Source organism: Cynoglossus semilaevis, chromosome 4 (genome assembly GCF_000523025.1).
Source record: "Cynoglossus semilaevis isolate Cse_v1.0 chromosome 4, Cse_v1.0, whole genome shotgun sequence".
NCBI lineage: Eukaryota > Metazoa > Chordata > Actinopteri > Pleuronectiformes > Cynoglossidae > Cynoglossus > Cynoglossus semilaevis.
The window spans coordinates 10,160,240-10,174,231 of record NC_024310.1 but is presented as its reverse complement, the minus strand read 5'-3'; the positions used below and the strand labels follow the sequence as shown (position 1 = coordinate 10,174,231).

General features: G+C 40.9%; 1 protein-coding gene and 1 long non-coding RNA gene across 12 annotated transcripts in view; one reads left to right on the top strand and one right to left on the bottom strand.

Annotated features, from left to right (window-relative positions):
• robo2 (roundabout, axon guidance receptor, homolog 2 (Drosophila)) overlaps window positions 1–13,992 on the bottom strand; it is a 279,131-nt gene that overhangs the window by 40,157 nt on the left and 224,982 nt on the right. For 8 of the 11 annotated variants that reach the window (XM_025055187.1, XM_025055192.1, XM_025055190.1 and 5 more), the window contains 7 exons: window positions 12,935–12,946; window positions 8,582–8,706; window positions 6,690–6,858; window positions 2,976–3,181; window positions 1,336–1,417; window positions 1,063–1,228; window positions 499–665 (listed from right to left, as the gene is read on the bottom strand). In XM_025055187.1, the coding sequence (XP_024910955.1) occupies window positions 499–665; window positions 1,063–1,228; window positions 1,336–1,417; window positions 2,976–3,181; window positions 6,690–6,858; window positions 8,582–8,706; window positions 12,935–12,946 (927 nt within the window). Of the gene's footprint in view, window positions 1–498; window positions 666–1,062; window positions 1,229–1,335; window positions 1,418–2,975; window positions 3,182–6,689; window positions 6,859–8,581; window positions 8,707–9,353; window positions 9,520–12,934; window positions 12,947–13,992 lie in introns of those variants that run through there. The other 3 variants (XM_025055188.1, XM_025055195.1, XM_008309060.2) reach the window with 2 other exon arrangements.
• LOC112486966 (uncharacterized) lies at window positions 9,629–11,377 on the top strand. Its single transcript, XR_003049604.1, has 2 exons — window positions 9,629–9,703; window positions 10,334–11,377. It is a non-coding gene; the product is annotated as an uncharacterized LOC112486966 (long non-coding RNA).

Below are 13,992 nucleotides of genomic sequence, written 5' to 3'. Positions count from 1 at the left end.
AACCTCACGTATATATCATCTCAAGACCTTCACCTCATGAAAGGCTCCACTTCCTTTTTTTTCCAGTTTTACAAACGCACTCTGGGCTTCACTTTGACAGATCGTGGCCACAAGACACTTTTATATTTCATTATATTTTCTTTTCCCCGGGACTTATCATATCATTGTAATCTGGAGACTGTGGTCTGTCCAGTACTGTAATCAAATCTTCTTCGGTTTGGAGGCAGTAATTTTTTTCCACTTCTGATTATTGATGGAGCAAAAGTAGACATAGTTATTTTGCATTTTGTTAAAGTGTTGTTTAAGGAGCTGGGGATCTAAGATGGAGAATATGACTGGAACATTGTTCACTGTTTCAATAAAGCCTTTCGCTGCAGCATCAACATTTAAAGATGGTTCAGAGTGACCTTCTCGGTGCAAACTGAATGTTTATGAACTGTTTGTAGCATCATTAAAGTGATGAAACCGTTTGAAACAACTCTAAATATGTTTAGTTACCTTGTGTTCTGACAGGATCTGACATGGGGCTGGGGTCACTGAGGCCCTGGCTGTTGACCGCTCGGACCATGAACAAGTAGATGGTGTTGGGACGGAGACCTTTGACAGTAAACTGTGTGGTTTTGATGTGATCTGCGACCGTCTGCCAGCTGTTACTCACAGATTGACTGCAGTCCAAGAAATGAAAAAAAAACAAAACAAAACAAGTTAAAACGCAATCAATACCAAGAAGAAGTTGATGAAAAAAAGAAAATCTCCTACATCCTTATTATGAAAGATTTGTTACTGAGCTTTAATCCCATTCCTATAAAATGGACACAGATTTAATAAAATAAGTCATTATACGTATAATGAAATTATATCAGTGAGGCAGAGTGGATTGTTTTACATTTTACATATAAGGACAGATCTCCGTCTGATCCAGATTGTGGGTGCTAAGCTAGCTACCTTAGCTCTTAGACCCTAGACTTCGACAGAAAACCCTAAACCTTAGTATAGACACTCAACAGAATGAGGTTGAGCTTAGTCAGACTATTAGAAAGAGGTTGTTGCCCCATCACAGACCTGAAGGCTTCAATGACAAACGATGAGACGGGTGAAGCTCCAGGAGTTCCTTGCTGCCAGGACAAGGACACACTGTTCTTGGTGACATCAGTGACCTGAGGTTTCGATGGCGGCCCTGGGAGTTCATTTTCATCCTGATTTTTGGAGACAGTCACTCCAACTGATTCTAAAGGGATATCAAAGAGAGCATAATCAAAATGACGATTAGTCAAATTAAAAAAAATGCTCGCTGTTTTGAACATAAATACAGTCCTTCTGTCCAACACATCGTACCTTTGACTTCCAAAAAAGCACTCCACGATGTTTCACCACTGGAGCTGGTGGCAACACATGTGTAAATCCCCGAGTCTGAAAGCTGATTTAGATCAAAACACACAGTGATTAAAAGAGGAAGTACTTCTACACACACACACACACATAGGCAAACACGAAAACACAGACATCGCCTAATGGCAGTTTTTAGGGAAGACAATATCATTTCAGACACTGTGAGAACAGCACAATCAATAGCCGACTGGATGCAGCCTCTCAACGTGATGGAGCAAATTCACGAGCTAGCCTCGTCGGGGCCAAATTGTGTGTCATATACGAGTGCCTCAAAGTGCTGACACTAATTTCCTAATGAATTCCATTTTCCATTAACCGTCCTTCCATCACAATTCCACTCCCACTCTTTCGTCTCCACCGTCCTGCTGACCACAACAAAGGCAGGCTAATTAATTTAGGGTGGGCTGCTCGAGCCCCCTGGACCGATGACAGCTGGCTGGACTCGCCATCCCTCTCAGGAACTTTGGTTGTTTGCGGGTTTTTTTTTTTTTGTCCCCATGCCTTCCCCCCATTTATTAAATAACATGTCAGTGGTCGGCAGCTCTGTCAAGCGTAATAGATATTCCACTGAGGCTTCCAAGTGCAGACGAGAAGATGTGGGCCTTTTAAATTTAATCTAGCATAAGCATGTACGGTACACAGGCGTGGGTTCAAATCTCATGTTTCAGTCCTACAGCTGGAGTCAGTCCAGTCTCACATAGCGCCTCAGCTGTGGATGAGTATCGCTCATTTTCACCAAGCAGTGAATTGTTAGTGTGTGGAGAGCCTCAAAATAACTGGTTCATGCCATCCCAGATTTTGGAAAGTCACTCCCAGAACCAGTTTAGTTCACTAACAACATGGAGATCGTTGTCTCCCATGGGCGAAAAAACTGAACTAAAATGGGGAAAACACAATACATAGAATCTATAATTGAATGATATAAAGTTTACTATTTAAGGGGATCACATTTTTAAATGTTATTCTGATGGAATTCAAATCTCATTTCAACATCGCAGGCAGAATAAATTAGCTTTCCATTGGGGAAATTGTTTTTTTTTTCTGTGATACTGCAGCCCAGGTACCACAGATGCACTCTGCTGATGTAAACAGATTCAGAGTATTATTTTCTCTGTGACATCTAAAGGGAGGGCTGTTATACAGTATCTGGTCCATTAAAATTTTCCCATCTGAATAACCAGTAAACAGACTTTACTCTACTGACTTTGCCATTCTGACAGCTACGATGCCAGGAGCAGCATGTAGATAATAAAGGTTAGAATTGATCTCCTCTCCATCCAGTTGAAGGATAACTTCACTAAAAAACCTCCACCTCCAGAAACTGAGGTGACCAATGAATCCACTGACTTTTAACAAGGAAAAACACTTTTGTTTAGTTGGAGAATTTCAGAAACATTTTGACAAAACCTCTGTTCTTTTCTTAATCATTTTTTTCGTAACATGAGGGAAAGTTTAAAAACAGAGATAGACTGAATGCATGACTATAAAAATGTATTGCTGTATAGATATAAATTACATAGAAAGCACAACGTATTATATCATATAAAGCAAGAAACCAAACAAACAAACTTGGTGGCACTTTTCACCTTAACGTTTTTTATCTGCAGGCTGCCCAGCTCCTGCAGAGACATGCGTGCGTCCTTTCCCAGAAGACTGTCCCCATCCTTCAGCCAGCTGACGGAGGGGATGGGGTCTCCCGAAGCCTGGCACTTAAACAGTGCCACGCTGTCCACCCCGAGCGTCTGGTTAGATGGGCCTTGGCGAATGATGGGTGGCGGTCTGTCAGTAAGCACTGCAGGAAAAAAGAGACAAGCAACGATGTGAGCACAGGCGGATCACTTTGTAGTTCATACGTGACTGCAGGGATCATAAAGTGCACGGGGGGGGTGGATGTGGCGATCTGTCATAAAGTGGACTATTTTCTCTGCAGGTCTTGTAATTGCACCACAGAACAATGACCATATCCTGTATTTCCAGGAAGCAGGAAAAGAAGAGCTGACTTAGTGTTTTCTCATTTCATTGATGTGGCAGACGGACGCTAAGCAGTTTCCAGTTACTGCCAGGGCAGCCGTATTTTTATACTCTTCTCTAGACTTTGTGGCCCAGTTATGTGGTGAGATTTTTGCCCATTGACTCACTGTGGTTTGGATAAATACTTCATTATGTGTAGTGTTGGACACAATAAAAGGTCAGTTCCATTGGCTATATACTGCTAACAAGCCCTTATAGTAAAAAAAATTACCTTAAAAATTCTTTTTTTTTTTTCTAACATATGTTTAGGTTCGGCTCAGTTCTACCTAAATCTGTATAATTACAGTGATTAATTCTATTTACATGAGCAGAAATCATTTCTTGTAATGTGCCAAAAAAAAAGCCTGTGGGTTTCTCTGAACAAACAGTCGACATGTCAGAGGTGACCTCAGAGAAAGATGGCACCTGTGCACACAGGCAGTTTATATATTTGGAGTTGAATAATGTGGAGTCCCCCTGGCATCACAGAACCCACATTAATTAGAGGGTATGGATTAATGATGTCAGACCTGCAGGGGCTAATTACCAAGTCTACCTCAGTAACCTTTTAACACATTATTACACCTTCTCTCCACCTTCTTTTTTAACCCTGTCTAAGCAGCTACTCCTGATAAAAAAGGAAGTGATTTCACATAATGTTTGTGTGCAGTAGCCTGGCCTCAGGTCAGCTCCATTTAATAGGTTTCAGACTGAAGGTAACTGAAGGTACGTGGGATCTTTAGACCACATCTGACCAGAGAGAATAAGGAAATTAACTACAGTCATACTCTGTGTCTGTTCTCAAGGTAAAGTAAAGTACAGCATTTGATATTTAATGATGACATCTTGTATTCTAACTACTGCTGAGAGTTAGCGATTGACTTTATCGTTTTTACTGAAAAATATATATATATGAAGACTTTAACTGAGGTCATTTCACTTGAAGATAAGATTTCTGCATCCCACAATCCCTGTTACCGCCCAATAGCCCGGGCACGGGCAAACTAATGTTCGTGGGCCTGATGCGGCCCGTTCAGCTTTTTAATCCAGCCCGCCAAACTTAATTATTTTAGCATTTTAGCCTTCATGCATGACTTTTATGTCATTTATCTTAGTTCACATGAAAGCTCCATCTATCTGCGCCGTACCCGCCCCACCCCCCGTCAAATTTTAGGACAATTGTGGCCCGTGAGTCAAACAGTTTGCCTGCGCCTGCCATAGTCCCTAAAACTTATATATTGAACATTCTATTTTTTGTCATACACAGAAACGGTCAATTTGACAGCAAAGACAAAATACATGATGTAAGTTGGCATTTGTGAACAATCCAAAACTGTAGAACAGTTTATTGCACCTCATGAAGTGACTTTGTAATTTATTACAACCAGGTGTTGGACTACTAAATCATCTTCACTATCTTTGCCTACTACCTCAGTGACGACTCTGCTGGTTTTGCTGTAAAGATAATGAGGTGATTTTATCGAATACAAGAGCACAAGTAGAACGCAACAATCCATCTTCAGTCTGATGTATGAGTGAGAGGCGGGCGGGAGTGACGGAGGATGGAGGTGAAGCTGGGATGAAGACTCAGGTCTCTGGATGAGGAATTTCTCATTACACATCTCCTTGAACTCCTCAGACTGTTGTCAGGACTTGAGGTAGTAAATCACATGAAGACTTCAGCAGGTGTGGCCATGACCTCAACCTGGCCCTGACGTTCTACGCTGTTCCCTGCCCTCCTCCATTTTTTTTTTTTGCTTCACACCTGCCTTAATAACATTTGTTGGCTTCCCATTTAAAAAAAAGAGATTAATAATAAATTCCAAACATGTAGTTGGAGTACTTATCAGGCCAATTAAATAGATAAAGATACGTTACGCAATAAATGACGGTGATATGTCATCGGAGATCAAGGTTGATGTTAAATTAAAATACTGACTTCTTTAAACATGGGTAAACACACGTACATTCACATTTGAAATAACTCCTGAGGTTTGATTACATGTTATGGCCTGTTGCACTCATCACTTACTAAACAACACTGCTTGTATTACATTAAGATCCAGGGAAATAGTCAAACAGAGCAGCGGTGACTGGGTTCCTAAATGTTACTGAAGCTCAAGGCATAAAAACACGGTGTTTGATACAGTGTGATAAAAGACTCAAAGATGGATGGATAGATAAGCCATTTAGTTTCACTTTCCCATTTCCTATCAGTGGTCTCTCTGAAGTCTTTCATAGTGGTGCACCCAAAGTTCATGTAGTCTTTGGTTCAAAATGCCTTATCAAAAAAGCAAATTAAACTTTTATTATTTATTTCCTGGTTAGTCAAAAAGTTCTAAGAAACATTGAACCAGATCACAAACTGCTTCTTTGCCTCCTCTATGGATGAAATAACTGAGCTAGAAGACAAGCTGATTTTAAGCTGCACTAAACCTTTTGCTAAGGTTACATTAAATTTGGGTTATATATTTATTTGCTCTGTTTAAAAATTAAAAAAAACTCAATCAAAAAATATGCAAAATAGACCAAGAACGTGACAAAGACTCAATGATAAAAACCTGTCGAAGACACTTGAGAAACAGGTCTCAACATATTTTAGTCATTACAATCGGAAACTATGACCATAAAATGTGATGTTACATTTGTAGCACAGATCAATCTGCTGTTGTATCTAAGCAACTCTCTTGCAAACCTCCTGCTTGCAGGTATTCCGGCAGACGTGTCGATCGTGCCGTCACGGCTTCCTCACTTGGAGGAACAGACTGGACAAAGAAATGCTGTCATTTTGTCACTAACCCGTTCACATCCACCTCTTCTTGCAGGACTTAAACCTCACCCTCTCTTTTAAGAGCTTCCCATTAAACTGGAGGGACCTCAAGGGCAACACTTTATTTCCTTTCCAATAAAAAGAGAACATTTTAATTAACTTTTCACAGAAAAAAAAAAACAGAGGTCATCTTCACACTTACATTTATGTGACCAAATATATGTTCATTTTGGATTGTGGAATGAAAAGGGAAAGTATTTTTTGTTGTTGTTGTATAAAGCCTGATTTACCTGATGATAAAAACAAAAATCTCTTCTGTACAAAACAACAAATGTTGAGTCCTAGTTTACTTTAAAGCGACTCTGTGAGAAGTGCATCTGGAATATGGGAGGTAGTCTAGTATTTGAATTTAATTCACATCTGTGTTTACATCTACTGTACACAGGCACCAGTTTCAGCATGTGTGCCTTGTAGTCATACTGCAGTATTCCCTGTGTGCTCTCATTCAGATTCTCCTTACCATCCGTGACCTCCAGTTGAGCCTTGGCGAGGATGCTCCCCGCCACTGTCAGTGCCTGGCAGATGTAGTAACCAGCGTCTGTCCGCTGCACATTTGAGATGGTAAGATCTCCACTGGGCGACACAGAGAAGCGACTGTTGGGCTGCGGTTGGTTTGGAAAAAGCAAGTTCTGCAGAGAAGGAACAGGCAATCATTGAGAAGATGGAAGCAATAAAAACCTGGAGAAATGACAAAAAACAAATCTTGGTCCATTCACATGTGTATGCTGTACATGTCGGGCACACGGACAGATCTGGCCAACAGCTACAGTATTAACAACAGTTTCTATCACAGGGTTAACCAGCTTCACAAACCTGTCTACAGTTTGATAGGTTGGTTTTAGTCTTACTGTGGAGCCAAACCAGAGACTCCACTGTGCCGCGGAAGTTATTTCTGCTCTTCACGGCTTCTTTTTTTTTATTTTTACTTTTTTATTTTTGCTTTTATTCCAAAGTGATTTAGAACTGCATTTACAATTGGAGACCCCTCCAATATTTTTTTTCATGACTTAAAATAAATGTAAAACAATTTTCATTAACACAACTCCAAAAAGAGTTTCACAAAATGATAAATGATGTTTTACTGGAAACTGTTTCTACTGCATAGACCAGAAAATGAACAGAAGAGCCAAACAATTTTTTTTGGATAGGCAAGTTCCAAGCACGTACACAGAATTATTGTTTTCATGACTTTGTTTATTGTGTTAAAGCTGTTTATTTTTTCAGATCCCATAATCAGCCTACCTCCTGTAGGAGTCCCACAAGAGAAGGGTTTAACTCTCTAGCTAAGATAAAATCAATATACTATAGTTTCTGTTACAATGTGTCCTAAAATAATAAGTGTCATAAATAAGAACCATTTAAATCAAGGCCCTGCCTTCCCTCCACTTTATATATGTTGTATTCTATCTACCAATAAGCCCCCACATTAGCTGAACGCAATTAAATCTAATCAGTTATTTTCTTATTGTTTATTTAATTAGGTTTCACACCTCTTCAGAACATGAGATATACTGTCCATTATCCTCGGGAGTATGGATAGGACTGCTGTCCAATTTAATTACTGTACTTAATTAAGGGTAATGTGTTATTTTAATAAGGGATTTTGTACCTTTTTAAACGTCAGCGCGCGTGAGGTCGAGAAACGCATCAATAAACAGCAAAATATGAGGGGGGAGAGAAGGGAGGGAGGAGAGACGTGCCACCGCTAGTCCTAGAGTGTTTGTGGTTCATTCATTCGAAAAGCACCATCATTTGTGAAAACACTGGATATGAATCTGAACATGTTCAGGACATTACTCAGGGGTGAATCATATTTGGTACATGACGTGTGGCTGAGTGTCACACAGTGTTTTTGTCGTCAACACTGTCTCTGCTGAAGGGAGGTTGGCTGTAATTGTTGTCCTCGGTGTTCGTCTGTGTTTGAACCTTAGCCAGGGCTGAGTCATATCTCTGGTCTATCTACAGGTCTCGACAGGCTCCTAATTGGTACTTCTGTTTTGTATTGAGAGGACACCCAGGTATTTGAATGCGTTATCTGCTTGAGTGAGGGATCACCCTTATCACCACTTTGTCCTGGCATACTGTGGTTCGACATGTCCCGAGAACAAAGGTGTGTGTTTGAAGTGAAGATCCAATTGACTGATACTGTATCTGTAACCATGCGCAGAGCTGAGGAATCATAAAAACCCACAAAAAGTTGTGCATTTGACCAAGGGAATCAAAGAAAGAGCTGAGTTCTGGTAACTATAGCTCCAGAGGAAATAATGTGCCGACTACGACAGAAATGTAGTTTCACCTTTAGGAAATAAAGTGAAAAACCACATATCATGACTGAGTTGTTTGTGCTCTCACCTGACTCCCTTCCTTCTGCCAGAAGACGGCAGGCTGGGGGTTTCCTTTGGTCTCACAGGGGAAAGTGGCAGTGCGGCCCTGAGCCACGATTTGGTCCCTTGGTCGGATGACAAACTGGGGTGGAGCTAAAAGTCAAAGAGCAAGGCACGAGTGTTAGACCAGTGATATGTATTCCGGTCATAGCATACACGGTATAACAGGATTTGGGAATTTCAAGCAAAGCAGGCATTAAACCAAGTGGTTAAATCAAAATGGGAAAGCTGCACAGAGCTACCATGCTAACGACTGTCATTTCCATGACGACCAGGTTGGCCATTCATCCAGTTGGAGCTGAGGCTGAATGAATGGCAGCCACATTTACATTCACTTGGCATAGTGCCTTGTTACAACAGCATTAAGACCTCAGACGACACGGGAGCACATGGAGCGCTCTGGACACACCCACCACTGTAGACAGGTATAGACAGACAGTAAAGGCTACAGGATAATAATACTGTATATAATTTCCATATAAACATTTACGATGCATCAGAATGCATCTCACGTAAAAGGCAGATTGTAAAACCTCCAGTGTGAGGATGATGATTAAAAATGTTGGCCTGTTGAGTTAACATTTAAGGCTCATACATAAGAATTCAAGACATTTAACCATGATGGCATTGATGGTGTCACGTGTGGGCAAGGCAGGAAGCAGGTTGGACCTAAATGCAGCACTAGGGAGCACTTCAGGCACAGCAGGTGATTTATTTACAGTGAAACAACAACAACTCACAGGGAGGAAGCATCGTTTACAGACCGGTTCTCCAGCAAATATCGTGGAAGAGCAACAACAAAACGTCACAGGAATATAACATCGACTACAGGCATGCTCTTCTCCAACATCATTGACTTTCTCAAGACTCATGGTCTTTTCAAAACTCATGAACTTCTCCAACTCGAGGAAACAGTGAGGGAGAGAGGTATATATGCAGGGAGCACCAGGTGACACAAGTGAGGCTAATTGCAGACACACAGGTGAGTGAGATTACCCCACACAGCAGACAGCAGGGACAGGGAACAGACAGACCTGACAGATGGTGTCCAACAAAAGTGCCGTTTTATTGTTAAGGCAGGTTAGAATTGGTAAGAGTTGGAGCAAATTTCCCATCCACTTTCTTTTATACTCATCAAACCAGCAAAGCCAAGCCATGTTAATTGTCTACTTCACAGCACATGTATGATGAAGGCAGATTGCATCGTAAGGACTGAAGCAAAACAAATATTTCCCATAGTACAATCTGGTGCGAAAGTAAAAAATAACCTTCATCGCATGTGGAAAATGTGGCAGCCAGTAATGTCATAAATAAAAACCAAGGGCTTCTGGGTTTGGACATAAGCTTAAAATAGGTCCGCCATATATCTAGACTTTAGTATTAAACGTTCGGAAATGTCTCAACTCTGACCTGCCCTAAGTTACTGCATAACCCATGACCTCTATTTATTTCCTCTAATTGTCACTGGGTAAGTTCCCCTGCTGACCAGTGGCATGTTTGTTAAGATAAGATGACAGTGATATAGAGGGGGAAATACGGTTCAGGCTGATACTGAGAGTCAAATGCTACAAGAGTCCCAGTTAGTCAAAATTATTGGAAGTAAAGAGTATTTTTAGACAGCTCCAAAGAAAAGATATAATTTGCACTATGTTGTAAAATAATAAAACAAGTAAATACTGAATTGTTGCAATTCAACATCTTGTGCTCTTTGTTTCCTCAGATTTCTCTGTAAGTCCTTTGACTAACAAGCCAGCTGGTTCCACTAAGACGAAAACTCTTCCCATTTGGCTGCTTTCTCCATGTAATTCCTTTTTTTCGGGAGATGTGTATTTGTCAAAGATACACATGGTTGGGAACAGTGCAGATGGCTGCAGATTTACTGCCTTCTCCTTTGGCCCTCCGCAGCTTGGATATCTTGTGGCTCTCACATCACTGGGCCTGATACAAAGCTACTAAATCACGCTTTGGCAAAATCTCATTTCTCCTCCTCTCTCTCTCTTCTGTCTGATCCCACACACTTCAATACTGACTATTGACTAAGAATGAGGTCTAACACCCTGGAGTGTGCAGCCTGGAGGACATCACTTTTATCAACCACCTTACCAGGATTCCCATCTGTCTCTAACTACCAAACTGTAAAATATGTTATGATATAGGACCTTTCTTTAATTAGGGACTGGTAAACTTTACATCTTTGCAGTGGTTCTTTCTGGTTGACAAAGTTCTTTTTGTGCAAACACGTCCAAAATATTCAAATACTATTTAAAGGATGACATGTTTAAGACGCACGCCCTGGGGGCTAGGTGTACATGCACTGGTATGCTGCATTCCAGCCACCGGGTGGCTAAATCCCAATTTTAATTGCATCAGGAACTCTGCCAAATCACTGTGCAGACTACTACTGTGGCAGCAACACTGTAGAGACGTTAAAGCTTCAAACCTGTTTCCAATAAGACAGAGTCGGTCATATGTCTACATATCTCACTTTCACATGGATTACTGAGCTCTAAAATTACAAAATCAGAAAATGTTTAAATCAAGCTCGTGATCAGATTTGAATACTTATTTTTTTCTCTTAAAAAGTCTTAACAAAAAACAAGCTGACACACACTGGCCATGTTTTGATTTAAATGCTTAACGACATTTGAGAGTTTTCCTCCTGTCGCCTCGTCAGGAAACACATGACCAGGTGCCCATATTTAATTCATGACCCGTCACATCTGCCTGGTTTGGAGAGGGCTCAGCAAAAAAAAAAAAAAAAAAAGCATCCATGGTGAAACGAATGGACGGACAAAGAGACATGCGTTCAGCAAACCCAAGCTCAGGAGCTTTTCCTTTAAAATCCAGCGTTCAATCATATTTTATTCAAACGTTGACAGCAATTACTGTCGAAACGAATGGACGGACAGAGAGACATGCGTTCAGCAAACCCAAGCTCAGGAGCTTTTCCTTTAAAATCCAGCGTTCAATCATATTTTATTCAAACGTTGACAGCAATTACTGTCTCTTCCCAGAGGCTGTGTGAATGTGTAATTTCTTCCATCTTCTTCGGCGCTGAAAGTTTGACAGTCAGAGAATAGCTACTGCTGTTTTGGCAACCATAGTTATGCCACTGAGACAGTGCCCAGGTTTTCAGACAGCTCAGCCAGTCTCGACACACGCATCTGCCGTTATTTTTCTCCCCTCCCTTTGTCATTTTCCTGCTCCCCTTTGTGTTGACTCTCACAGAGCCCACCTTTCTCTCTGTTTGCCCATCTTTGCTCCCCTTTTCTGACTATTTCCCATCTTAAGTGTATCAGATTTGCTCCCGTGTTGACCTTTTCTCCATCTATAGGGAAATAAAATGAGATTCTCTGCTCAGTGTTGCGGGACTCAGACACCCAGAAGCTGGTCCAAAACAAACAGATCTCAGCTTTGTGTTCCAGAAAGCCACAGATGGCCTGAAGACTTGCAAGTTAAACACGTCCCGGACCATATGAGATGACAATATCTGAAAATGCTAGCCCACGGACTCAAAGTAAAGAACGTGGTCTAGAATCTAAAGAGACTTCTGCTAACAAAATCTCTGAGCAAACATATTTCTTTATTCGATGTTGAAACCCTTGACCACTGAATAGTGATTAATCTACAACAGTTAACAGTCTGTCATACATCTGTAACAGTAGCCTTCTGGTTAATCGCTGAAACTATGCAATCCTATAATTACATCTTTCACACTTAGGGTAATGTTGAAAGGAAAATCTAAATAGGAGCTTAAAACCCACATCATTCCTGTTGCACTTATTCACCCACACATACCGACCTACTGTCAGAACATGTCAAATACAGACATACACAAATCTGTCAAAAATGTATTTTTTTTCCTTGTTGTTGTAATAAACCTTTAAATAGCAAAGTTGTCAAAAGAGACACTTAATGTCCAACATAAGTTCACAGAAACTTCAAGATGTTTGCAAAAAATATTCCTATCATGTGAACTGATTAAAGTGCATGTGTTGGAAAAACAACTTTTTGACATACTGTTGCCCTTGGTGCAGAGGTGTTTGAAAAGAGTACTTGGAAAAATGTGTAAGTATTGACACCATAGTCAAATTAAAAGTCAAGTTGAAATTTTGTTGAATCTACCAGCATCGGAATAACGAGCCCGACAAGTTGCTATCAAAAGTGCTTTTACAGACAGATAATGCGATGAGTGTCAAACACCTGTGTTCATATAAAAGTAAAGTCAAAGCAATGACGGCTGACTGTCAAGCACTCAGGTGCAGCACAACGAAGGGTGAGGGCATGCGGGATGGAATCAAATCAGAGGGATGGTACTTACCCACGGGGCGAGCTGGAGACACGACAATGGAGGAGTGAATACACACAATACACACAAGACACAAAAACATAAACACAAGACGAGAGAAAAGGAACGGAACAAACAAACAAGAGCAAAATAAGAGAAAAAAAAAATCAAAGTCAGAACGAATGACATGTTGTGCTTTGGTCAACACATTTTCATCACAGGGAAAAATTACAGAGAACATTCAGTAGTTGTTTTTTCCTTTGACACTAGACTTGACAGTTTGTGTGTGTCCTTTTTACTTCTGAATGGTCGGGCGTCCTTCAATAGAGGCCCACAGGTGGTAAACACTGTTCAATTGCTTTTGAGTCCCTGAGTGGGCAGGCATTCTGCCCTTAGGAAAGAAACACACTACTGAATCCTCACCGTGGCATTAATGAAATCTACAGTTCTACAGATGACATGTGTAAAGACAAGGTGAGGGTGTGTTTATCACTAGTTATGATGCACAGGGAAGAAGAAGAAGGAGAGCAAGGAGGCAGTAGGAAGAGAAGAAATGTTTGGAAGACCAACTAAAGAAAACATCTAGGCTACATTAAGACGGTGTAGGAATCCAAAATCCCTAAAGCCTCTCGAGTTTTCTTGTATCTGCCTCTGCTGTCGAGTAAAAAAAAAAGCTTAAAAAAAAGCATACAAGAAACAGCAAAAAGTCAACCCAGGCTATGTTTTCATCCCCCTGTGTTGCTCTAAAGCACACCGCTGGGACCTTAAACACTTGAATTTAATGGGAAGAAGAGTGGTGAAAAGAAGGAAAATTATAGTTAGAATGTTTTTATTAACCTTGCAAACCCCAGGTGTGAGGCTGCTGGTGTGCACCAGTAATCTGTGAAATGGCTTTGCTGACTTGCTAGTTAGAGCATGGAGGGTACAGTGTAGGTAGCGGGCCACCAAAAAGGGGGGAGGGGTGGTTGTTGAGTGTGCCGACACTGCACATGGAAATGTAAATAATTAAACAGATTCATAGACTGTTTTCTTCTCTCTCTGGTGAGGGAGTGCTAACCCTTCTCCATTTTCAGACTCTGTGGAATCAAATG